The following is a 27,682-nucleotide window of genomic DNA, read 5'->3' on the forward strand; positions in this document are numbered from 1 at the left end:
GGAATCATTGGGGGTGTTGGTGTTACTCTTGGTTACATATAAAAAACGAAGCCTTGTTTATATATTATCAGTGGAAGGCGTGTGGATAAATGAATACATCGTTTGCCCTAGTGGCTCAGCTCTTGCACTTAGTCTTCTCTCTTCTCCAAGGTCTGGGGTTCGATCCCCTCCCAGACCTTTTGTTCATTTTATTTTTCAACTTGTTGTTTTGTATTCTGGTTAAAGTTCTAGTTAATGATACTTGTCTTAATATTATTGGTGGGTCAACAAGTCAAGTTCTATTTATTAGGAATCATTGGGGGTGTTGGTGTTACTCTTGGTTGCATATAAAAAACGAAGCCTTGATTATATATTATCAGTGGAAGGCGTGTAGATAAATGAATACATCGTTTGCCCCAGTGGCTCAGCTCTTGCACTTAGTCTTCTCTCTTCTCCAAGGTCTGGGGTTCGATCCCCTCCCATACCTTTTGTTCATTTTATTTTTCAACTTGTTGTTTTGTATTCTGGTTAAAGTTCTATTTAATGATACTTGTCTTAATATTATTGGTGGGTCAACAAGTTAAGTTCTATTTATTAGGAATCATTGGGGGTGTTGGTGTTACTCTTGGTTGCATATAAAAAACGAAGCCTTGATTATATATTATCGGTGGAAGGCGTGTAGATAAATGAATACATCGTTTGCCCTAGTGGCTCAGCTCTTGCACTTAGTCTTCTCTCTTCTCCAAGGTCTGGGGTTCGATCCCCTCCCAGACCTTTTGTTCATTCTATTTTTCAAATACATCAACACTGAAAAACACTGAAAATTACATTCAACAACATCAGATTATAAAAACAAACTAAAGCATCAAATCCAAAGTACTTAAAAACTTCTCAATAGATTGGATTTATTTATGTGGTCCAATTCTATCAATATAAAGTGGATGGATGTGGTCAATTTGGGTAAAATATAGATCTCATGCACGTGTCATACCCCAAAATTTACCCGATATAATTGACATCTGCCAATTTATTAAGGGCGTTAAAAATTAGGAGCCATAGGGTTTAGCATACCTATTGTTAAACTCGATCTCTTATAAAATGCCCTTATAAATTGATTAAAATAAAATGGAGGTGTGAATAGCAAAATTTGAGGTCCAATTTATTTTGGCCCATTTGTTTTATTTAATCATTTTATCATCTTTTCTATTTATTCTTTTTATCAAATATTATTATTGACTAACTATATAATTATTAGCATTAATTTTTAACTAAGATTAATATTTGAATTATTAGTATTGATTTAATTATTATTAATATTTTGGATAATCTTAATTTTTTAATTAATGTTATTAATTTTCAATTGTCATAAGATCATTAAGGGGGTAGTTAATAAAATAGTTTAATTAGAATTATTGGGTTTTTACTGGTGTTATTATATTTTTGTGTGTTGGGCCGAACAAAAAGAATGCTGGACGCAGAACCGGGTCAGATCTAATAAGCATTGGGCCACGTACGGATCACTGGAGCGGGTCAACCCGAAATCTAATCCATTCCTGTTCACTTTCTCCCTCAGCCGAACCCTAGCGGCGCCGCTAGACTCCAACAGAAACCCTAATCTCCATCTTCAAACCAAATCAGGCCCAGATCCAGAACGAATCACGAAGACAAGCGAATCAAATCTTCAATCACAATCAAACATTAAAACATTGAATCTAATCTTAACAAATAAGTAAAATCAAATCTTTATTAATTGAAAAAAACAAGATTACAGTGAATCAAATCCGGAATCAAGATCAAAGATTGAAACTAATTCTAACTAAGGATCTAATCTCTAATTTCCTAATCTAAATATAACCCTAAGACTATAAATCGGAAAGAGGAGAACAGAAGAAGGGTTTTTTTGGGAGGAGGAGTCCTTGAGCCGCCGCGAACGAATCCTTGACGCTTACGTTCTCATCTTCGTACCTACAAAAGGAGAGAAAGAAGAGGATTAGGGGAAGATCTGGAGCTTACACGTATCAACAATCAAGACAAAAGGTACAAACTGAATTCGAACTTAGCTTAAGGTTTATGTTTGCATGTACGTTCTGGGTTCGATTGCGTTTCTGGAATGTTGTTTAGGCTAGGGTTCTTAAACGATAGGGTAAGGGTTCTTGGTGAATGAAGGTATGAAGGATTCTGGGTTTGAACAGGTTGAAGGTTTGAAGATCCCGGTTGATGTTCAACCGGAGATCTGGGTTTCTCGCCGGAGAAAGGTGGTTTACGGTGGCTTTAGGGCGGTGGCCGGTGGAGGGTTTATGTTTGTTTGTTTCTGGGTTTTTGTTAAGTGAAGAGGAGAACGAGCGGGAGAGAAAGCTTGAGAGAGGGGAGATAACGAAGAGGAGTAGAGAGAGAAACGGTTTGAAGGAATGAATGGGATGCTGGGGTTTTTGTGGGTTAGCTCTCCCCCCACCGTTGGATGAACGCCTCGTGGCAAGACCATAGCCACTTGGCTGCTGCATCAGAACATGATTTTGTGCAAGCATTTTATCACGCACCCTCAAACTCCAACGCATGCAGACCGTAGAACATATATTGGATCTAGATCTAAGGGCCAATAGCATGAGCGTGCATCATAACGTGTACACCCTCGCCACACCTTACCCAGAAGGACCCAAAATTCTAATGGACCCAAGCCCTTTAGTAATCACACACCCTCTAATTTCTCACCTAGTTTAAAATACACCTCCCAGCAATTAAAAATAAAAACTAATTAATTTTTATTTTGATAATTTCAAATAATTGTTTAATTGTTTCTTTTGATAATTCAAATCCAATTTTCTCCCCGAACCGACTATACCTATTAGTCGCATTAGGCGGGAAATAATTTTGATTATTTTAATTTATCCGTTAATTTAATTAATCCTTTATTTAATTCTCTCCTCGACCCGACTAAATCTATTAGTCGCATTAGGCGAGAGATAAAAAATACATAAAATTCAAAACACATTTAATTTGCTGCCCGCGACGATCAATCTATCGATCTGAGTAACCAGCAATGCCTTTAATCTGTTAGCTATACTGACCAAATCCATTGGTCACCGCATCTAACAGTAACATATCAAATCAGGGTTATACGCCCAAATCTAAAATACACTAAACCACGACACTACGGATTTTCATCCTTTTCAATCAGGCAATTCAAAATGCCTTTCAAATCACAATCTACGATAGGCCATTCAAAAAGCCTTCAAACCTCCATAATCAATTCTAAGGCGTACAACCTTGTGCCCGAACTACGTTGACTCTGATTCTCCCTAAGGAGATACGTAGGCACTTGGATAACCAAGGCGAGTCCCCTTCCCCATACATCTCATTTTCCCCTATTCATGTCTTTAGCTATTAAACCTTAATAAATTTAGCCATAAAACTGCTACCTTAGATTCAAAGCCATAGGAAAGGGTTGAGGGTGCCTAACACCTTCCCTCGACCTGATTATAATAACTTACCCCGAATCTCTTAACTGCGTAGGGTTTCCTATTCGCCCTTCAGAATAGGTGGCGACTCTAAAAGTTTAATTTTTAGGGCAGGTTGCTACAACACGGTTGTGATCATTTTGTCACTAATAGATATCAACCGGTGATTTAATTCGGACGGCTGATTATATACTCCCTCAACACCCATCGCTGGACCCTATTATACCACTTTAATGTTGGCCACTTTAAATGGAGTTCGAGAATGTTACATTTTGAAACCCTCTCATCCCAAATCACTTTTCCATTAAACCATGTCATCTTCATCTGTTGCAAACTCCAAAGCGTCCCAAATCCCCCAAATCCCTGAATGTGGATGCAATAAACCAATGAAGTTGTTTATATCCAACTCAAGAAATAACCCTAAAAGGAGATATTGGAAATGTGCAAATGTGGAGGTGAGTTTGATTGGAAAATATGCTATACGATTTCGTCTTTTATAATCTGTATTATAAAATGGACTTGGTTAATTTATTAGTGAATATGGTTAATTATGATGTTTTTTAGGCATGGCGATGTTGTAGTTTGTTCATTTGGGATGATGAACTTGATGGTCGACCTCCATATGATCGGAAAATAACCATGGATGCAAGAAATGTAATTCTGGATTCACACGACGCAACAACACACAGTGGGTCAATATGTTGCAGCTGCTCAGAGCTTTTGAAGGATTTGCATTGCATTGTTAAAGAACTTCGAGACAGGAGAGGAGAGCAGATGGAGATGAAACTGCAAAATGAATGGAAAATGTCCAAGATTTTTAAGACTTTGTTTTTATTTTCTTGGATTATTATTGTCATTGCATATTTTAAAATGTCTGATTAATTTATCTAATGTAATTTATGGAACAATAACCTAATCTATGGTTTTTAATTTCTAGGTTTATGTTTAAGTTACCAATGATCTAACTTATTTATTATTTTTTAAGAAAAGCAAACTGATAATGAAAAATGAATACCTGTGTTTGTTTTTAATAAGAAAATGATAATCTTGATTAATTTTAAGTATTTAATATATTGAAAAAACATATCACGCCTATGACAAAGGATTCGATATATCATTACTTGGTAAACGTAACATTGCAACTTTTCATCTGACCAAAGATTTGGTATATCATTAGTTGGTAAAGGTAACATTGCATGCAAACTGTTCGGTTTTTAATTTCTCTTTCTTTTACATTCTCTCTCACCGTTTAACTGTTGTTCTTTGCACAACCTCCACTCCAACAACAACACTGGATTTGAGACGACATCATGTCTTCTTCAAATAGGTTAGTATCTGTTCTCTTTGTTTTTAACTCATCTCTGCTTTTCTGATATCCGAATTGAAAGGGTTTTAGGATTCATGTAACATGTGTTTGTTTATGCCATACAATGTAGCACAATTTGTTGATTTAAATGTTATAGATTTTACAAAATTTAGGGTTTTTGGTACACATTTACGGTTTATGTAATTTGTGTTTGTCTATGCCATTGAATACCGTACAAATTTGTTGATTTAAATATCATAGATTTTACATACTTTAGGGTTTTTGATACAATCTTCAGGATTTTATAAACAATGTGTGTTGCATGTTATAATGTTGCAGAGCTGATAAACTCAATCTTCAACATTTTGACGAAAAGAAACTTCAACAGATGTACATATGTCATAAGTTGTATCTGAAAAAACGATTGCTCCAGAAAAAAAAGATCAGGAAATTGTATAGCTACGAAGAATTTTGTAAACAGTTGGTAGAAGTGTGTAATCTTCGAGCAAAATACGGACTTGATCCACCAAAGGAACCTGCCAAGGAGCTCATTCAAAGTGCTCCAGTCAATACTGGTGTTGATGCAAGAAAAAGTTACCATGCATCTGTTTACAGAGCCTCTCTCCAAAATGCTGCATCCAGGAGGTAACTCTGAAGTGTGTTTTATGAATATGAACATGTATTTTACAATAAAAACCTGTATGATTAGGGAGCAAGTATGATACTAGCGTTTCTTTACCTGATTGGACCATGTGTAGGAGTAATAAACATAGTAAGGTATCGGGAAAAGCAAAGGGAAAGGGTGTAGCTGGCGAGGGGGTTTCCAGACAACGTTGTGTACAAGAGGTTACCAGGTCTACGATCAACGACAGGCTCTCCGTGGAGAAAAGAAAGAATAAACTTTGGCAGAGCGAAGATAGGTTAATTCGTCCGACCCAAGGTGTGGTGATCGATGAGGGCATGGAAGGCAAACGCAAGAGAGGAGGTCATCACGAAGTTGATGCTGGAGGTAACGACAAACTAAAGGGTAAGGCTGTAGGTTCTTCGGAAGCCCCCGACGCTCAAAGCGTCGACTATGAATTCACAAGTATATCATCCGACAGCAATAGGTAAATATATTTTGAACGTATATTATATTGAAATAAGTTGCTTCGATGTTGAGTTGGAAGTTTCTAAAAAAAGTTTATATGATGTTTTGGCTTTGGTACAGGGTGTACACTCCGATCATTGTGAACCAGGATGAAGAGTATTGGGTTAGAGAAGTGTTTGATGCAAAGAAGATGCGCAAGAATGTGATGGTATGTCCTGTTTTTATTTGATTTCCTATAACAGCAGAAGTCAGTTGTTAATTTTAAAGAATCTGACATTCGGTGAAAACCTTTGCAGCAATTTCCAGCAAATGTGATTGATAGTTGCCTTCTCCGCCAATTTTCAAACATTGTTTTACTTGACTGTGATAAGGGTGAACAATACTACTGTGAGATAAAGAAGAGGGAAGAGAAGAAGGAGACATATCTGTGTGGGGCGTGGTTTGATTACGTAAGGAAAGCTGATTTGAAGGTCGGTGACAAACTCCATTTTATCATCCGATACCCACCGGTGGAGGAAATATTGGTATATGTTGAGCGTAGGGCTACAACCCCATAGGGGCACCGAGGAGGATCATAGTTGCAATGGTTTTTTTGAAAGATTCTATTTGTAATATTATAATTTTATATTATAAACAGTGATGGAAGTTTATTAAGTTTTATTTATAATGTTCCAGATACAATGTTAGTTGTGAAGTGAAGTATATTGGGTATTTTGTATGTGTTTGTTAAGTTTTAATGTAAGTGATTGTTATTGCTGGGAAATTTTATGGTTGACCCCAGTTTATTAAGATTGGGCTCTTTTTGTGGTTGTATTAATCATAGCACATTCTGTTGTTTATCTGCATGATTTATATACTTTTTATATCAAAAAGTATTTGTACGGAGTAAGGATCCATGCAAAAACCCATGCAATGCTCAAAATTCAGGGGGTGCAAAAATGAAAAAGCATGAATTACTGGTATGTTAACATAGTTGTTTTGAAACAACACACAGTGGGACAGTCTGTTGCGACTGCTCGAAGCTTTTGAAGGATTTGCATGGCATTATTAAAGAACTTCAATACAGTAAAGGAGAGCAGATGGAGATGAAACTGCAAAATGAAAGGAAAATCTCCAAGATTTTTAAGACTTTGTTTTTATTTTTTTTGGATTATTGTCATTAGATAAATTAATCAGTCATGATACAATATGCAAAGTATTTTCCGGATTAAGGTTTCTGTTACTAATGACCTAATTTATGGTTGTTATTGTTCACGTTTCTGTTACTAATGACCTAATTTATGGTTGTTGTTGTTGCTGTTGTTTATGCTTTTGTTACTAATGACTTGATTTATCAGAAAACAAATTATTCATTTATAGAAAAAAGAAACTTCTCATCTGAAATATTTGTAGTGAGTAAACTGCTAACTGAATGATGCAAAATGCTAAGATTTAATTTAATATTATACACAAGCAATACAATAATTCATTACAATGCAAAAGTACATTATGAAACTCAACATTTGATTCATTTCAACACCAAAACAGACAACATCAAAACAAACTACATACCAACTACTTAACAAAACATCAAAGAAAATTACTTTCCATCTTCAACCAAGTTTAATTATACGCCTAAAATTATTCGTATTACATCATAAAACGAACAAACATTCTTGTAGGAGGATCTGCCACAGTGCACTCAAGAACATCACCAGCCCTCAGACGACTTGCTTTAACATACTCATACCAACCTAAGCAAAGATATCTCTCCCCTGGCCTCCTACCAGTCTTCAACACACATGGGTAAACAACATCGGTATGAACATCGACAATGTCTATCTCAGTTTGCAACGACAATAACCAATTGTCAGCAACATTAGATGGAAAGTGCTGCATTTTAAATATGTTTCATAGCACAAAATCATTATCAATACATGCGTATCTAACATACCAACATGTCGATTAAAATAACCGGTCCAGATTACTTACGAAAACATTCTTTCCTCTTAAACAAGCAGCAGTGACACGATAATTGAATGAAATGCCATTTTCTTCGACCACGGGATCACCGAAATTTTCATCCATCTCTTCTTCACCTTCATCACTTTCAATGTCACTGAGATCGACATTCTGTTCAACCTCATCGTAAACGTAATTACCTAAATACTCAGCCCATTGTTCATCCATCCTTCAAAAAGATAAACATGCAACTATTAAAATTTCAAAGCAAACAATGAAATTATATGTAAACGCAAATATGTAAGCAAATGATAAACATAATTACGTATCACTTGAAGTCACTGAGTGGGATTCACCACTGGACATTTCCCAAGAGCAAGAACACTTAACAATTCACTTTTAAAACAAGATTTTTTTCGTTATGTTATTTTTTCCTCTCTTGGTGGTACTACTACTATATATATTGGAAAAAATATATAGGTATAGTTACACCTAACCTAAACCTCATTCAATGGCATTAACTTTAAGTGAAAAAAAATATTAATGCATGATGGTAATATAACCACTACTGCACTCATAGAATTAGGTGACTGACAGTAGAACTATTAAACTGTATCAGTGTTAATTTGACTCCACTGAACTTACAAACTATATGCTAGGACACAAAAAACCTATATAGATGCATGTATTCTAACCTAAACCTTGTCATACCACTAAAAATCACCTCCAAATTCATGCCTGGTCAAATTACAGCTACTTCTTTGCTCGTTCAAGTACCACCATTGTTCATCGGTCGTTGTAGCCTACCGAAACACGAACCCGAATTTTCCGCAACTGTCGTTGGATATAGTGGGATTAACGGTTGTACATGCATTGGATGCAACACCGGTTGTACCACTGGCAACACGGGTTGCAATCCATACATTGCAGGCATGGGTATGCTTGTGCTTCCAACTTCCGCGCGAGAAGTCGCTGTCGCATTAACGCCACGAGAGTTCGGTGGTTCTGTACATTTATTTTGCACACTACTTCCACCAATGCGACCTCTTTTTCCATTCTTGTTCTGTTTTAACAAACAAATTATTCTTTTGATACAGATAATAACACGTTATAATTAATACAGCATATCAGACCTTGTATTAAAAAAAAACATAATACCTTCACAACTTGGCTGAATGAATCAGATACTGGCCGCGACGTCATACCAACATTTTGTTCAGATGGCGCGTTTTCCGCAACCTGCAAATTATACAACAGAAACTATTATGTTTATCAAAAGAGCAACAGATTGACTCAAACGAACAGAATATAGCTTTTGAAATTACCGAACAACTCCTTGCATTATGAGTTCTACTGTTGCATTTAGAACATCGCCTAATAGCTTTTATGTCATTCTTTTTTTTCTTTGGAGCACCTTTGCTATTCACAATATTTGGATCACCTACGGCTGAGTTCGATGCCAAAATAGGATCGTCCGTACTGCAATACTTTTTTTGTAACTTCAGAATGTCACCCATTATTTCCCCATAAACACCTTCCTTTTTTGAAGCTTCTTTGCAAAAAGCAGTAAATGCAGAACAATATGCACCAAACCGAGCTAGCTCAATCATATTAGAATCATCAGAACCATTACAATTCATGTTCAAGTAGTGAATTTTTGCATCCTTCGTCCATCTCGACAAAATCAAACCGGTGGAAATGAGACTAACATGTTCTTCCTTCATGACACCAAACATATGAGAACATGGAATCCCACGAGAATCCCATAACCTACACTCACATTGAAGTGTTTCACCATCATACACAACCTCTACGTCATAGTTATCACAACAATATTTTGTAAATCGATAAGTCTTAAATCCGTTGCGAATTAACTTTTCCTTAACAATCAATGATCCAGCCTTCACTATTTCATCTCTGACTTCCTTGAAAATCTCCGTAGTATAAACTTTCGCAGCATGGCTCTCAAGGGCACGCAGTTGAGTAGTCATCACAGGTTCTGAAAACTTTGATTTAAAATCGGCAATTAGTTCATTGTTTCTATAAGATCTCAGAGCCTGATCAAAATTGTGCATAAATTCAAAAATGCAGCCTTTCTTCCTGACATAACTCTTGATGATTGCATTGACGGCTTCACATTGAGACGTAGTTCTTATACGTCCAAAAAACTTCTCACGTAGATATGCAGTTGCCCATAGTGACTTGTTCTCGTACGTTTTTGCAACCCAAGGATTTCCTTCAAGTCCGTTTTCTTTAATTGTTTTTGACCAAAACTCTTCAAATTGATCCTTTGTAAAATTAGAGTACATGGCTTTTTGAAAATCTTTCAAAAATTCCGAGTTCTTTACATTCTCAGACGCATTCTTGTTCAAATGCCAAGCGCATAAACGATGTGTCGCATCCAGAAACACCTGTTTTATAGATTCCCTCATCGCCCCATCTCCATCTGTTACAACTGCTTCTGGGTATTTATTTTCCATGCACTCTAAAAAACACTCCAACAACCACTTATACGTCTCTGTCGTTTCATCTGACACTAATGCAGCACCAAAAATAACTGTCTGAGAGTGGTGGTTACACCCTGGAAATATAACCAATGGGTAGTTGTTTTTGTTCTTCTTGTAAGTCGTGTCGAACGCAATCACATCGCCAAAACAAAAATAGTCAGATCTACTGCTTCCATCAGCCCAAAAAAGAGACTTCATTCGTCCATCCATGCCTACGGCATATTTACCATATAACATGGGATCAGTAGATGACTTCACATTTAGATAATTTATAGCAGCGGCAACGTCACCATCTTTAATAGTAGCACGCATTTTACTATCAAAATAATTGTACATATCCTTCTTTGTAAACCCAACACGATCGTGTCCACCCTTCTGAGCAACCATGTACCCCATTATATGACAAGTTCTAATTCCATTTGACTGTAGACCGTCAATCTGAGCTCTATCTGCTGCAGTAATCTCACGATAAATGGGGTGTAAGTGGATAAACCTAGATGGTGTTAATTCATGGTTGTGAGCCTCTTCAAATCATGACACTACATAACTATCCTTCTGGGGGTTGTAATGCACACGAAGCCTAGCGGGACAATTAGTGCGGGTCGTAGGTCTGTGTTCTCTTTTTCTATCAAGCCTCCTTAAGTGTTTTGTATCTCTTAGACCGCGTTTATTGCATACAAACTGCCTCATTATAATTGTTTGTCCACCCTCAGTCGATCTTGTCCTAACATCACTTTTCCTAATGGCAAACCCTTTACATTTAGCATACTTGAAATAAAACACATTAGCTTCATCAACTGTACCGAATTCCATAGCACGAATTTCATCACGAGTAAGGGCATCAATTTTCACTGTTCTATCACCTACAACTGCATCAAATTCAACAAAATTTTCATTGTGACTATCACCATCTCCATCGCCATCACCATCACTTGAACCTTGGTACGCACTGGACACCGAATTACTGTCATCCTGACCATTGTCCGATTTAGAATCAGATGTACCACTGTCACGGCATCGATAGTCGTTGGAATCATAATGGTCGGTGTTTTCCATGGTAAACCTGAATTAACACATTTGTTAACACACCAAAAATCAACATAAATCACAGTACCTAATTTCCTATTCAAATCAAAGGTACTTAACATAATTGAAATTTCCAAATCATCAAATAGGAAACCCATGTACAAAAAACAATTTCAAGCATCAATCACAATTCCTTATTCCCTTATTAAATCAATCGACCTGATTCAAAGGTACCCACTGTAAACTCGGTTTTTGCGAACTGACTCCTTGCTCTCTTTTTTTGATTTTTTTTTATTTTTGCAAGAGTCGCCACCGACTTTTATTTTATCCAAAAAAGGAAAGGCATAAAAGAACAGGAAAGACCTTTTGACAGATTTTGGGTTCGGGGGGTTGGTTATACAAAGGGAAGGTTTTAAGCACCCTTTGTATCCATGGTTATCCATGGGCTCTTAATTGCTTAGCTCACTTTTTTAAATGCTTTGTTGATTTGAAAATAGAAGAAGTGAAGATGGACAATAGGTCACATAGGTCTCTGAAGAGTTTCACCGGGAATAATGCCCTTCAAATACCAGATGAAAGTTTTGAAAATAGATGAGAAGTTTTGAAAATACGTTGCTTGAAAATGGAAGTGTTTGAGCAAGCAATTAGGAGTTACTTACTCTTAATTTATAAGATCTTTCCTGTACGTTAGCAAAATAGACAAATAGAAAATAGCAGAAACATAAATAATATGTCCAAATGGACAAAGAGAAAATAACAGAAACATAAATAATACGTCCAATTGGACAAAGAAAAAATAGCATAAACATAAATAATACGTCCAAATGGACAAAGAGAAAATAACAGAAGCATAAATAATATGTCCAAATGGACAAAGAAAAAATAGCATAAACATAAATAATATGTCCAAATGGACAAAGAAAAAATAACAGAAACATAAATAATATGTCCAAATGGACAAAGAAAAAATAGCGGAAACATAAATAATATGTCCAAATGGACAAAGAAAAAAATAGCGGAAACATAAATAATATGTCCAAATGGACAAAGAAAAAATAGCGGAAACATAAATAATATGTCCAAATGGACAAAGAAAAAATAGCGGAAACATAAATAATATGTCCAAATGGACAAAGAAAAAAAAATGACAGAAACATAAATAATATGTCCAAATAGACAAAGAAAAAATAACAAAAATATAAATAATATGTCCAAGTGGACAAAGAAAAAATAACAGAAATATAAATAATAAATAATAAAATAAAGCATAAAGCAAGAAATATAAAGAACAATATAATAAAATGCGGAAATTAAAGTCAATTGTTAGTATGTTAGCACGTGAATCATCTTGAAGCTAGTCAAGTATATTCACGATGTTAGTGAAGATCGATGGTGAGTGAATGATGATCTCGGATTTAAAATTAATGAAAATTTATCAGAAGCTTGATAAAATCATAGCGACTACACGATAAATTTCCAAAAGTCTTAAAACAACTGCATACAATCTCTGCCATATTTGATCTTTTATTTTGATTCGGGACAAAGGAAAAAGATAAGAAACAATATCAAATAATATACAAAAATAAATATAAAACAAATTAAACTTAATTCATTCTTTTTGTGATTTTTTTTTGGAATTTGATTTTAAGTTAATTAACAAGCTAATTAAACAAATAATTATACAAATAATTAAACTTAACAAGAAAAATATTATTTTATATGTCAAAAATTAGATTATAAAAAATATAAACCTAAATCTAAAAGGAAAATATTTTTGGAGTTTTTTGATTGGTTAAAAATAATTAAAAAGCAATATTTACATAATTACTAATTAATTAAGCAATATAAATTAATTATGAAAAGAAATAAAATATTTTTATGTTAAAAATTAAATAAACATTTTATCAACTTAAAACTAAAATTAAAACATTTTTTTTTTTGAGAAATTGAAAATATGCATAAATATGGAGTTTTTAATTCATGAACTCCTAACACTACTACATATTAAAAATTACATTGTACTTACTCTGTGATGTTCCAAGAGTGGAAAAGAGTGATTGAAATTGATTGAAAGTGGCTATTTGAATGAGCCTTGATTTTTACAAGTTTATTGAAACTTTTGGAAAATATAAAACTTATGCTATGGCTTTGGTGTTTGTTGTTGTGCTCTCCTCTTGTTTCTCCCTTTTTTTCCCCCCTCTTGAATGAAGAAAATGAAGTTCTATTTATAGGCAAAGAGTTTGATCTTGGAAGCCTTGCAAGTGGAAATTGTCATGATTGATTTTGTGGAAAAAATATGATAATGGAATATTTTCAATGAGTGTATTTCTTAACCATGGTTAAAACACTCAAGTATTATTCTCTTCAACCTTGCAATAATATATTTAAGCATCTTGAATTGGTCTTGATTGGCAACCATAAGCATCTTTGATAATATCTTTGAATTATCTCACTTTAATTAAACTTTAAATGAATAAAATTTAATTAAAATGAAATAAAAATGTCATGAATCATGGATGGGTCGTGGATGCCCTTTAAACATATGAGAATCAAGATTGAATCACAAAAGAATTGGCCTTTTTGAAAAAAAATCAAATTTTGGTCATTACTTGTTTCATGCATTTTTCCAAAAAAGGTCAACTTCATCAAGGCATATCTCCCTCAATTTTGATCCTATGAAAGTGTTCTTTAACTTTTTGGAAAGCCCAAGATGTCCTCTACAAGCCACTTTGGAAGCGTTTTTGCATTTGGAGAAGTTATTTTGATGATATGGGCTTTGACAAAAAACTGCTTTTTGTTGACTTTGAAAATAACCTGTAATGTTTTGGCTTATATCTCTTAGGCGGAAGCATTTCTTGACTTTGGTCCCAACATCAAAGTTGTAGAGAATTGAATTTCCTTGAAAATGAGCTTTGGTTGGAATTTTTCTGATAAATTATGAGAGAGTTATGGTCGGTCAAAGTTCAGTTGACTTTTAGGTAAAAAACTCTAATTTTGCAATTTTGAGTTTTGTCGATTTCTGAACTTTTCTTGATGAATTATGATCAACCATTGATCACATGATGAATATTTTGACAAAATATGGATGTTGACAAAAAATTGCATTTTTGACTGTCTGTTGACTTTTTGGTCAAACTGGTCGTCTGTTGACTGTTTGAGCTGTTGACTGCGCGTCCGAGCGAATCGAAGTTTGAAAATTTGCCTGGTGGTACTTTGAGATATATGGAGATCCATGAAATCTATTTGAGGTCTCAAAAACTCGTTCTCCTGAAAAAAAACAAAAAAACTAGTTAGGGACTGTTTGTGTAGGAGACAGTTAGGCGTACCTGATTTTTGTGCAGTGTTGAGTCTCTGTTGATCACGTGATTATCAGAAGACTTCTAGAACAAAATCTTGGAAATTTGAAGTGCGAAAAATTGATTTGACTGATGGTACAAACACGGAGAATTGCGCTGATAGCAGGTTTGACTGGTAACTAGCTGTCCGGGTATTAACGTAACAGTTAAAGTGAAAACTTAACAGTTAAAGTTAATTTTTTTTCTTTTTATTTTTGTTGTGTCAATGGTGAGAAATTATTTACCTGAGCTGTTAGAAAAACACAAACATAATAAATAAATAAAATATACTGTACGCGAACGAAATTACCGATAATAACCTTGAAAAAAATATTTAATGCACAGAAAAATAAATATTTAACACACATAATATTATCTTGATAATTAAACTACCGTACGACAGATAGTACAACATTTAATACTAACAGTACAAATATTACATAATATAATGAACAGTACGACAAATAAAATAAACGGTACACTATTTGAAAGCGACAGATACAACAAACTTTAAAAATGACGATTAATAATCCATGCTATGAACAACAGAAAATAGATGATCGGAAGTGTAACCATCGCAGGTCCGCATTTTTCAGGACTATGCAGACAGAAGAAGGACATGATCACCGTAAAAATAGTGATGACTATAAGAAAAAGTGTATCCATCCACTTTGCCATTTCTGCCGGGGAAGAAGAGAAAATAATTATGAGATAGAAGTTTGAGAAATTTGGGAGATGAGTGAAATTTGATGTGAGAATTTATGAAAAAAATGAAGAGTATTTATAGAGTGAAAAGAGAGAGATAGAGACGTTGGGAGTGGAGTGTTACCGTTTTGAATAGTAGTAGGATTTGAAAAAAAGTATGGTAGGTTTTTGAAAAGAAAAGGGGTGTAGAATAAAGCTAGAATTTAATTTGAAAGAAAAAGAAAGGAAGATATTTGAAAAGAAAGAAAGAGATTTTAAAAAAAAATAATATAGTATAAAAATAAAAATTAGTGGGAAATAAAACCAATAATAATTTAATTGTTACCAGCATAATCTGAAATCCGGACTCCGCGCCTGCAAATTTTAATTCTGCACAAACTGCGTCAGCATTATTTATCTGAAAATAAATCTCAAATAAACAGTGTATGAAGTGATAAACAGTATTTGGCGTTTATGTAAGAATAAATTTAACAGCGAACCAAAATACTGTATAAAAAATTCTAAAAATTGAGTATTCATAAAATCAGGATATTTATGAAATAAAAATCCAAGATTGTATAAAACTCCAAATTTTTAGACAGAAGTCTTTTGACTTCTCTTTGAAAAAAAAGAACGCGGGCGAATTTTGGGGTATAACAATAATGATCATAACACTTAGAAAATGATGGGATCTCAGAGGTCAAAAATTGGGGTGCAACACCCACCAAAAGTGAAATTTCGTAATCATCAAATATAAAACCCATGTAAATAAAACAGATTCAATCATAAACCTTATTTCCCAATCCTAAACCCTAATTCCCAATTTGAAATCAGTAAATCTTAACTATTCAAACAAATATAACAACCATTTTCTCATTTACCTTTGCGGCAGCGTGCTCAATACGAACACAAACAGATTTGTGGTCCTGTTACGTTTGACGAACCTGTGAATGGAACGATTACTGTTGTGTTGAGTTTGCAGTGTTTGGAAAAAATGCCAAGATGAAACGATAACTGTTGTGTTGAGTTTGTAGTTGGGAAAAAATGCCAAGATGAGATGATGAAGAATTTTTATTTTCAACTTCTGTTCACGATGATGAAGTGAGGGAGATGGAGATGAGTTGATTAATTTGTTGAGTTGATTAATTTGTTTTAATTTAATTGATTTTGTCTATAAACATTACATTTTAAAAACAATATTAATATGTTAGGGACTAAGTTGCAATATACAAACTATAAAATTATCACAGTAAGTGTCAATAAGGGTCATTTAATGCTTCAGTCCACTGTGACACTATTAGGGCTTAGGGCTTAATTCTGATTGGTCAGACAGTGACTTCACCACTGAAGTCAAATTGGTAACTGCACCATAGAATTCTCTTTTTTTATAGCCATTTTTTCATGCATTTTAAAAGCATTCTTGTAAGTTTTTGTTTTCCAAAAAATATAATTTCTCGGATTAACAAGTATAACATAGTCCTCCGCATGCTCTCTTTATTCCTCCAAAACTTTATAGAATAACATGCCATTGCCCAAATTGCCTGCAAGTCATCTTTCTTATTTTTATTGAGATTTTGTTCCATATTAAGGGCAATCCATCATTGTAGATTCAAACATAGGCCCCTGAACTCATCTTGAATTAATATGCTCCAAGCATTCATTTCAGTCTTGCAATCTCTAGTAGCATAAAGGGTTATTTCTATATGTCCTTCACCGTAAATTCAATAAGGCTGCTTTAAATTAATTAGGGGTGACAATTGAATCCATTATGCTTAATCCATCTAATTCATCCACTAAAAAATTCATTCAATTTATCCACTACATAAAAAATAAGTTAATTGAGGGATTAAATTCATCCAACACATTTTATTAATCCAATGAATTATTTTTATTTTATACTTTAAATCCATTAAACTATTTTTTAAAAAAAATAAAAATAGTTTTTTTTAAAAATAAAATAAATTTTAATATACAAAGAATTGAGTTTTTTTTCGAAAAAACAAATAATCGAGTTTCTTCAAAAAATGGAATATCGAGTTTTTTTTCGAAAAACGAAAAAATCAAGTTTCTTTGAAAAAAACGAAAAAAATGAATTTTTTCAGAAAAACAAAAAATCGAGTTTTTTTTTCGGAAAAACGAAAAAATTAAGTTTTTTTTGGAAGAATGAAAAATCGACATTTTTCGGAAAAATGAGAAAGTGTGGGTTTTTGAAGAAAAAAATCGAGTTTTTTTTCGGAAAAACAAAAAATCGAGTTTTTTTCGGAAAAACAAAATATCGATTTCTTTTGAAAAAACAAAAAATTGAGTTTTTTTTGGAAAAAAAGAAATATCGAGTTATTTTTTGGAAAAATGAAAAAAATCGAGTTTTTTTAGAAAAACGAAAAAATCTATGTTTTTAAAACTCGAGTTTTTGCGAAAAATCGAGTTTTTTAAGAAAAACAAAAAAGTCTAGTTTGTTTCAGAAAAACGAAAAAAATCGAATTTTTTCGGAAAAATAAAAAGTCGAGTTTTTTTTCAAAAAACGAAAAAAATTCGAGTTTTTCCGGAAGAACGAAAAAAAATCTTTTAGAATATTTAGATATTTTTATGAAATTTAAAAAATATTTTAGAATATTTAAATTTTTTTTTTATGAAATTTTAAAAAAAAAATAGAATTTTTAAATTATTTTTTGGACAGATGAGATATCTATCCATTAGAAACATGCTAATGAATGGTTTGGATGGATTTTATTCTTTAATGGATGAATTAGATTAGATTTTTATTAAGAGAGTTTAGTGGATTGATAATGCATTGGTTTGGTACACCCAATCCATCCATTTTGTCACCACTAAGTTTAATATAACAAAGTAGTTGGTTTGTTTTGATTCCATTTTGATGAACCATTCAAAGAAACTCTTTCATTCTTTCGAGCACTTGTAGTTTCCATATCCTCTTCCAACTAATTTGTTGGGTTTCTGATTAGTCAAGACTTTATAAATTTATATATTCAATTCAAGATGAAATAGAAAACGGAAGCATATCTTTAAGATTCATATAATTTCAATGAGACGATGATGATCTTGATTAAGTAATTACTATTCAATTGTAGATTTTTTTAATTCTTTGGTTCCTCTTCCAATAAAATGAAGAAAATAAATATTCTATGATATTTTTTAATGTCTACAATTAGAAACAGTAACCCTTTATTTATAAGAATCTTACACACTTTCATGAAAAATCATATTTATCTATAATATAAGAAAATTAATGGTTGTGGAAAAGTCAAAAATACCCTTATTTGATTTTTTGCCAACACATTAAAATTGTGGTTTTTTTGGTCTTTACACAATAAAGTTCATAATTTTATTATTAAAATAATACAACTCTTATATTTTATCAAACTTATTAAATCTATCTCCATTCTCTGTTTTTTTCTCTTTCATCACTTTCTCACTTCTTACTTCCAAAAAAAACTATTATTGATATATATATTTTTTTATATACGAAAAATGGTATTTATGATCGAAATATTTTTTAGTAAAAAATGATATACGGAAAAAATTTACTCAAAAAATCTATTATTGATATAAATATTTTTATATACGAAAATTTAATATTGATCCAAGTATTTTTGTAAATGATACCTAAATAAAAATAATATCTGAATACGGAAAAAATTTATTATTTACGAAAATCATAAATATTGTTTTATGATCCAAATATTTTTTTATTCAAAAATGATATACGAGAAAAAATCTACTATTGATCTAAATATTTTTATATACGAAATTTACTATTGATCAAAATATTTCTGTAAATGATACCTAAACAAAAATGAAGTTTGTATACGGGAAAAAAATATATTATTGATTTAAATATTTTTGTATAGGAAAAATGTTATTTATGATCCAAATATTTTTAATTCAAAAATGGAATAGGCCAAAAAATTTATTATTGATCTAAATATTTTTATATACTAAAATTTGATATTGATCCAAATATTTTTGTAAATGACACCTAAACAAAAATAATATTTATATACGGAAAAAATCTATTATTTACGAAAAATGATATTTATGATCCAAATATTTTTATTCAAAAATGGTATACGGGAAAATAATCTACTATTGATCTAAGTATTTTTATATAGGAAATTTACTATTGATCAAAATATTTTTGTAAATGATACCTAAACAAAAATGAAGTCTGTATACGGGAAAACAAATTTATTATTGATCTAAATATTTTTATATACGAGAAATGATATTTATGATCAAATATTTTTGATCCAAAATTGGTATACGGAAAAAAATCTATTATCGATCTAAATATTTTTTTATACGAAAAGTTAATATTGATCCAAATATTTTTGTAAATGATACCTAAATAAAAATAATATTTGTATTATTATTTACGAAAAATGTTATTTATAATCCAAATATTTTTTATTAAAAAATGGTATACGATAAAAAAAATATACTATTGATGTAAATATTTTTATATACGAAATTTATTATTGATTCAAATAGTTTTGTAAATGATAGCTAAACAAAAATGAAGTCTGTATGTGGGAAAAAATCTATTATTGATCTAAATATTTTTATATACGAAAAATGTTATTTATGATCAAATATCTTTGATCCAAAAATGGTATACGAGCAAAAATCTATTATTGATTTAAATATTTTAATTTACGAAAATTTAATATTAATCCAAATATTTTTGTAAATGATACCTAAACAAAAATAATATTTGTATATGGAAAAAAATCTATTATTTATGAAAAATGGTATTCATGACCCAAATATCTTATATTAAAAAATGGTATGCGGAAAAAAATCTATTATTGATCTAAATATTTTTATATACGAAATTTATTATTGATCCAAATATTTTTATAAATGAAAACTTAACCAAAATGAAGTCTGTATATGGAAATAAATATATTATTAATCTAAATATTTTATATACGAGAAATGATATTTACGATTAAATATTTTTAATCCAAAATGGTATACGGAAAAAATCTATTATTGATCTAAATATTTTTATATACGAAATAATCTATTATTTATCTATTTTTTAAAAATATTTTTATTTAAAATAAACCGAACATAGAACCTGTGCGTATGCACGGGTTTGTTAGTAATTAAATTTAAAATCTCATTCACTTTTATAAAATATGAAAGATTGTGTTTATTCAAGTCTAGAACAAGTACCATTCCATTAAAGATCATGATCATTCACACATCAATATCAGAAGCAGCTACACAATTTTGACTTGAATAGTAAGTTAAAAGGTGATTATGTTTTTTATTTTTTATTTAATGGTTCAAGAGAAGAAACTTGTTGAGATGACAATGAATGTATAAAAAGTTATTTTCAAAAATATTCTCAGGACTTTGCAAGAGAAAGAAAAAACCCGTCAGTGAAAAAGAATAATATTACTTAGACTCTTTATAAGATTAGAGATAATATTACTTAGTCAAGCCTTTCTCTCACTAAAGAATAGACTATAATGTAAAACATGTCAAATCAAAAGATAAAAATTCTTTCTCACTAAACCATAAACCATAACGAAGAAATATTAGATTGCTATATTAAAATTTAAAAATTACATTTTTCTTGAATATTTGATGTCTAAAAAGTTCTATTTTTCTTTTTAATTATTGGTCTAGTGACTATGACATACTTAAATAAACAATTACAAAAAATAAAAATATATATTGTGATCATAATTCAAACTCGTGTTTCTATATAAAATATTCTCATAATCAAACCACTAAAAGAATAAAATGAGAATTTTATTACTGTACGTAAAACCAAAAATAAAAACAATAGTCTTTTTTATTGGTATGTCGACCTACCTACTATACAACTTAATCATTTTATCATTTAAAAGTATATAAAGTGTGCTATATATACACCCAATTCACTTACACTGTATATACATGTATATATACATGTATATACACCGTAGTCGATCTTTTTCAACCTATTTTATTGTGACACAGAAATCAATGCTAGAGAATAATTATTAAAAAAATAGAAAGACAGGTCTAACCGTATATACATACGGTGTAGTGTAATTTTTTTATGTAAGCCTAGCATTTCTCAAAGTATATATTAATATTTTCATGAGAGGATTTCTACCAAACATTTTGGTAACAGAAAGTACCTTTTTTCTGCAACCCATTATGGTATGAGATAAACATAAATATGTGTTCACCAAGGATTACTTTCAACATTAAGAACAACCATGAAATACATCTTTGTTATTTTCCTACTCTTTTCTCTTCTCTTTGTAAGCTTTCTAAATTTCCCATGAAAGTTAATTTCATTTTAACGTTTTTTTTCCTGATTAATTAATTATATATACCAAGTGAAACTCTTTGCAATGTTTTTGTGAATATATGTAGGTTGGTAACTTGAGCTTTGCTAGAAAAGATATGGGTGAATATTGGAAGAATATGATGAAGGATGAAGCTATGCCAGAAGCAATTAAAGGACTTATTCATGATCATCAAGCAACGTATGAAGAGAAGGATCGTTTTGTTAGAGACTTCGATGTAAAACCTAATCTCATATTATATCACACACATGTTACGTCCATGAAGCAGAACCACGAGGATACTACTGATATGGTTGGTGTAGGTAGTTGAACACATTATCAGAATGGGTTGAAGCTCCTATACATATACATCTATACACAAATATGGCACGTAGATGTCATGATTGAATAGTAATAATATAGTATTTTGAATGCTAATTTTAAGATACTATATAAAAAAAAAATTATTTCGTGATTATTAAGAATAAATTATTATTTATATGTAATTGTACCATTTGTTTCTAATAATATATCATAATTGTACTATATCGGACTCTCATTCACATTGAATATAAAGACAATAAAGAAAGTTATCATCAAAGTTGATGCACTTTCAAAGACTCTGATGCTTAAGTTATTAAAGCTTTTTTTTTAACAATATAAAAATTTAACTGAATCAAAATACATATATATTTGAAAATGAAGATACTTTATTCAATATTCGGAAACAGTTCAATAAAAGGTGATCCATAGATCCAACCCCTTGCAAACCAAATTGGCCTATGGCATTATAAGTTTAACAACATGTTGTCTAAGCTTATGATTCATCCAGCACCATTACATGACATTCTCAACTATTTTTGGACCAACTCTACGACTATCAATAGGACTATCAAAACAACTTTGATTTATGAATATCCAGGTTTCATAGACAGTTTTAGTAAACGCACATTTAAGAGTTACCACCTTGCTACCTTTCCCTTTGTTTTCTCCAAAACTCACTAGAGTTCATCTTCCCATCTTGAAGGCTTATGGTCCACCTGCAACCAGTTAAGAACATATCTCCAGATTTCCTGCATTTTGATACATTGGAACATTAAGTGACTTAACGTTTCGTTGTCAACACAGAAACAACAAGTGTTGTTGTTGATAGGACCAAAACGATGGAGCCTTTCCTTTGTAGCCAGCTTGTTATGGCACGCTACCCATATAATGAATTTCGCTTTTGGCCTGGCTATGTTTTAGAGGAATATTTTCTTCCACTGCACATCAGGGAGATCCTTCTTCAAGTCATGATAAACCACTTTAGCCTTGAATCTCATTTGCTGCATCACGCCATTCCAACACGGGATTTGATTAACATTGTGTCTTTGTTTCAGGATTGTTTTCAGGATCCAAGAGCATGATATATATATATATATATATTGAAAATGAAGATACTTTATTTAATGCTCGAAAATAGTTCAATAAAAGGCGATCCGTAGATCCAACCCCTTGCAAACCAAATTGGCCTATGGCATTATAAGTTTAAAAACATGTTGTCTAAGCTTATAATTCATCCAGCCCCTATACATGTCATTCTCAACTATTTTTGGACCAACTCTATGACTATCAATAGGACTACCAAAACAACTTTGATTTATGAATATCAAGGTTTCATAAACAGTTTCAGTAAACGCACATTTAAGAGTTACCACCTTGCTACCTTTCCCTTTGCTTTTATCCAAAACTCACTAGAGTTCAGTTTCCCATCTTGAAGGGTTATGGTCCACCTGCAACCCGTTAAGGACATATCTCCAGATTTCCTGCAACAAGTGTTATTGTTGATGGGACCAAACTGATGGAGCCTTTCCTTTGTAGCCAGCTTGTTATGGCACGCTACCCATATAATGAATTTCCCTTTTGGCCTGGCTATGTTTTTGAAGAATATTTTCTTCCACTGCACATCAGGGTTATCTTTCTTCAAGTCATGATAAACCACTTTAGCCTTGAATCTCATCTGCTGCATCACGCCATTCCAACATGGGATTTGATTAACATTATGTCTTTGTTTCAGGATTGTTTTCAGGATCCAAGAGCATGATGATTTTATTAGGACAGTCATGATGCCATGTTTCTTCACATAATAGCAAAGGATCCTCTTGATCCATAGGCTATCAGATTTCCCCACAGAGATTCCATAACATTTTCAACAGATTTACCTTCCCCCACACATTTAGGTCTATTATGTTTAGGCCACCTTGATTCTTCGGGTTGCAGGTTTTCCCCCCAATCTACAAGTGATTTCCTTGTTACCTTGTCACCCCCTAACCACAAAAATCATATGCATATAGCCTCTGCAGTTTGTGTCACTTTCTTTGGCATAGGCACACTTTGCGTCCAAATATTAGCAATGGCAAATAGAACACTTTTCACTAAATCTACCTACAAAACTTAGAAGCCTATTGCTCCAATGCCTGATTCTGCCTATCATTTTCTCAACCATCAGCAAGCAGTTAGAAACAGATAACTTTTTGCTAGATAGTGGAATTCTAAGGTACCTGGAATTATAAAATAGCTTCATTCGAGGATTGGTCCACATTCCCATAGTAAATCCTACATTTCAGCAAATGAGCAGATAGCCTTGTTAATGTGGAGAACATGTTGAAGGATTTCATCATTGGACCAATGGATATGGGGTCTCCTTTAGCAAATAAGAGCAAGTCATCATCAAAACTCAGATTATCTATGCCCAATTTTTCAGTCTAGAGTAGAAATTGAAGTTGGGATTATCCTTGAGTTTTTGCACCACCCTGGGGAGATAGTCCATTACTAGTACAAAAAGCTTTAGGGAGAGAGGGTCTTCTTGTCTGAGCTCTCTATTAGCCACTTGGAAATCAGAAAATTCTCCATTGACCTTATATCTATAAGAGACTGTGTTGATGGTCAGCATTACCCATCTAATATACTTTTGAGGAAAACTCATCTCTTTAAGAATATTCTCCAGGGCACACCAATCAACAAAATCATAGGCTTTTTGCAAGTCCATTTGGATCATGCACTTAGGGGGCGAGTGTTTCTATTGTATCCTATAATAAGTTATAAATCCAAAAGTATGTTATCTTGCATGTGATTACTTGGGACAAAAGTTGTCTGGCTCTAGTGCACAAGGTTACCTATAACTGTTCCCAATCTATTAGCCATAACTTTGGAAATTAACTTGTATAGAATAGTACAACACAATATAGCCTTTGGGATGATGGTGACAATAGTGTTGTTTATAGCCTTGTATATTTTCTCTTTCTCCAAGAATTCTCTAACTGCCTTACACACATCAGTCTTGATGATTTTTTCCCAAATAACTTTGTAGAATTTAATTATTTGTCACTAAACTTTAATATATAGGTGACGCAAAGAGATTATGGGTTTGTTTGATAAAACTAGTGATTGGCTGATAAGCTAGCTAATAGCTTATAGCTTATAGTTGATGACTGATAGCTTATAGCTTATGGTTGATGGTTGAGACTGATAGCCGATAAGTTAATTGAAGTGTTTGGTAAAATTAACGGTTCAAGTAACTTATAAATGTAAAATGATATAAAAGATATTTAATACATAATTATTTTATTTTAAATTAGAATAAATTATAAAAGGTAAAAGTAGATTTTTGTTAAAATAATAAGGATAAAAAGGAAGTAAAATGATAAGCTATAAGCTAAAACACTACTTGAAATAGCGTCTGAAAAATAAGCTATAAGCTCAAGAAATAAAAATTTGTTACCAAATAGATTTAAATGTTATATGAGCTTATAAGCTATAAACTCAAAATAATCTAGGAATGTGAGTTACAAATTACTTTTTTATTACTGTAAAAAAGATTGTTAAGTGAGTTACTATCAGCAAAAAGTTAAGTGTTTCCTTTTTTTTAGGAAAAGATTTCCTATCCATTGTAGTCTTATCCGATTTGAGTGATTGGTTTCTACAATTGCGTGTAGATGATATCCAGTTATTAACAAAAATTGTAAGTTAATAACGAGATTTTGGGTTTCTTTATTTTAGCTTTTAAAAATAGAATTTTTTAAAATATTTCAAAAATAAATTTGATAACGATGTTTTTGAAAATATTAAAAAAAGTTTATATTTATTTTTTATAAATTAAAAAATTAACTATGATTTTCTTTAACATAAACATACATTATTGAAGATCAAAATTATAATTAAATGATAAAATATTTAAATTAAAATTTTAAGAATATTTATTCAAACTAATTTTTTATTTAATGCTTTTATTTAAAAAAATGTTTTTAATTTCTTTAAAACAAAAATATATAATATTATAAAAATCACTTAAAAAAATAATAAAACAAAGGGGACCTTTCACCCCTCCCATATAGTTAGTTGAATTATAAATAGATATCCAAGTAACTTTTAAGCATTGAATTTGACTTTTTAATAGAAACATTTGAAAAGTAGTAAATAGATGGACCTGAAGTACCTAAAAAAATCCTTATATCCAAAGTTAAATTAAATTAATAGAGAAATAAAGGAAATTGAGCTTTGAGGAGGAAAATAGAATTTTAATTAGAAATAAGGAAGTGTGTGGAATTAGTGAGAGTTGAGGGAAGTTGTAGAATTAACTAAAATAGAAATAAAAATAGAGTTTTTATTTAAATAGAGAAGGGAAGGGAGAAGTTGTCAGTATGTAGAATTTTGGGAGAAAAGACTAAGGAAGGAAAGAGGCAACCCTAGAGAACTTTTGAAGGAGAAGAGGAATTATATTATCGTAACTTCATGTTTTCTACAAAGTCATGGTAAGGGGGAACTGTTCATGATATATGTGTTTAGGCATAAAGGATAGAGAGGATACCTTATCATCCTTCTTTTTTCTTTCTTCTTTTGTGATATTATACGGTTTTTGTGCTCTGTTGATTGTTGATTTTCGTGTAAACCTGTATGTCTATCCTTGAGTTTTGATATTCACGAGCAAAGACGTTGAATTGATAAAATATGTTGATGCCTTATGAAAAGGCGGGAGAATAAATGTTGATGTCTTATGAAAAGGCGAGAGGGATAAATATTGAATATGTGATATTTGGTTCATATTGTTCATGGTTGGTATTTATTTGTGTGTATTGGGCGGTTGGAACTCAAATAGGCGAAATGGGTTAGTTTTGTATTTGTTATAGTGAGAGAAAAATGTAAAAAAATTGTAGGTAGAGATAAAAGGTGATTGATCGCCTTGTTTCATGCATAACTTGAGTTTTGTAAGTTCGTTTGAGGTGAGTTCTTTAAGAGTAAACTTCATATCATAAAAAAATATATGATATTTCATACATATTAGACTTAATAAGTATCTCATTTTGTTGATTTCAATAGAAGAAATACTAGTTACAAGTTTGAGAAAATATTTTTTCCGGGATCGATACCAGTTTCCATTGTTCGATTAAACTGTATCAATTGGGACCTGAAGTCCAAAAATAAAAATGATACTATGATAATATAAATTATAAGCTTTCCAAAATATGTTCATTTACTTGGTTTCAGCTTCCTATGATATTTTAAAGAATTGTTCAAACCTGAGGTATAAGTAGTAGCAAACATTATCTCTGGTGTCTGCATAAATTCTTAAAATAGACACTCTAAACCTTTCTAAACATATTCATTTTCTTGATTCCAACTTCGTTTGATATTTTAAATAATTATTTCAATATGATGTATTACTAGCAGGAAACATGATTTTGGGGCTGTTTTGATAAGATGTTGTGTGAATTAAGTTGTTAATGTTTTATGATACAAACACAATGTTTTGATGATATAATTAAGTTGTTAATTATTTTATATAATTTTATTATTATGCTAAGTTATGATGAAAAGTGTTGAGTTATGCTGAGATGTTTGGTCAGAGAGGAACCGTTATTGTGGCCTTCTATTGGCGATGTTCATGTTGAGTTGTAGGTTTAGAGAGGAACCTATGACAAGTATTGAAGTTGGAGGTTTGATAAAAGTATTGCATTTGTTTGTCGCATTCATGCATCATGTATATCGGATATAGGTAGGACTTCAATCCAA

General features: G+C 31.7%; 3 protein-coding genes across 3 annotated transcripts; 1 reads left to right on the plus strand and 2 right to left on the minus strand.

The window, feature by feature from the left end:
- Positions 1–8,851: 8,851 nt before the first annotated feature.
- On the minus strand, positions 8,852–10,674 carry LOC131657582 (protein FAR-RED ELONGATED HYPOCOTYL 3-like). The gene is made up of 2 exons (XM_058926965.1): positions 9,097–10,674; positions 8,852–9,010 (listed from the first exon to the last, which is right to left on the minus strand). Exons 1-2 carry the CDS (start codon positions 10,672–10,674, stop codon positions 8,852–8,854), a joined length of 1,737 nt encoding a protein of 578 aa, XP_058782948.1.
- A 135-nt stretch (positions 10,675–10,809) lies between these two features.
- LOC131657583 (protein FAR1-RELATED SEQUENCE 5-like) lies at positions 10,810–11,334 on the minus strand. The gene has a single exon (XM_058926966.1). It carries the CDS (start codon positions 11,332–11,334, stop codon positions 10,810–10,812), a length of 525 nt encoding a protein of 174 aa, XP_058782949.1.
- Positions 11,335–21,462: 10,128 nt separating this feature from the next.
- On the plus strand, positions 21,463–22,180 carry LOC131654940 (organ-specific protein S2-like). Its single transcript, XM_058924863.1, has 2 exons — positions 21,463–21,607; positions 21,723–22,180. The coding sequence occupies exons 1-2, from the start codon at positions 21,563–21,565 to the stop codon at positions 21,963–21,965; spliced, it is 288 nt and encodes a 95-aa protein (XP_058780846.1). The 5' UTR covers positions 21,463–21,562; the 3' UTR covers positions 21,966–22,180.
- Positions 22,181–27,682: the final 5,502 nt, after the last annotated feature.

The sequence above is a fragment of the Vicia villosa genome, linkage group LG3 (assembly GCF_029867415.1).
Source record: "Vicia villosa cultivar HV-30 ecotype Madison, WI linkage group LG3, Vvil1.0, whole genome shotgun sequence".
In the NCBI taxonomy this organism is placed as follows: Eukaryota; Viridiplantae; Streptophyta; class Magnoliopsida; order Fabales; family Fabaceae; genus Vicia; species Vicia villosa.

Coding starts and splice junctions, on each gene's coding strand:
- LOC131654940 (XM_058924863.1), top strand. CDS start 21,563: ATGAAATACATCTTTGTTATTTTCCTACTCTTTTCTCTTCTCTTT. Junction 21,608..21,722: donor TACTCTTTTCTCTTCTCTTT/GTAAGCTTTCTA, acceptor GAATATATGTAG/GTTGGTAACTTGAGCTTTGC.
- LOC131657583 (XM_058926966.1), bottom strand. CDS start 11,334: ATGGAAAACACCGACCATTATGATTCCAACGACTATCGATGCCGTGAC.
- LOC131657582 (XM_058926965.1), bottom strand. CDS start 10,674: ATGGGGTACATGGTTGCTCAGAAGGGTGGACACGATCGTGTTGGGTTT. Junction 9,011..9,096: donor ATAATGCAAGGAGTTGTTCG/GTAATTTCAAAA, acceptor TATAATTTGCAG/GTTGCGGAAAACGCGCCATC.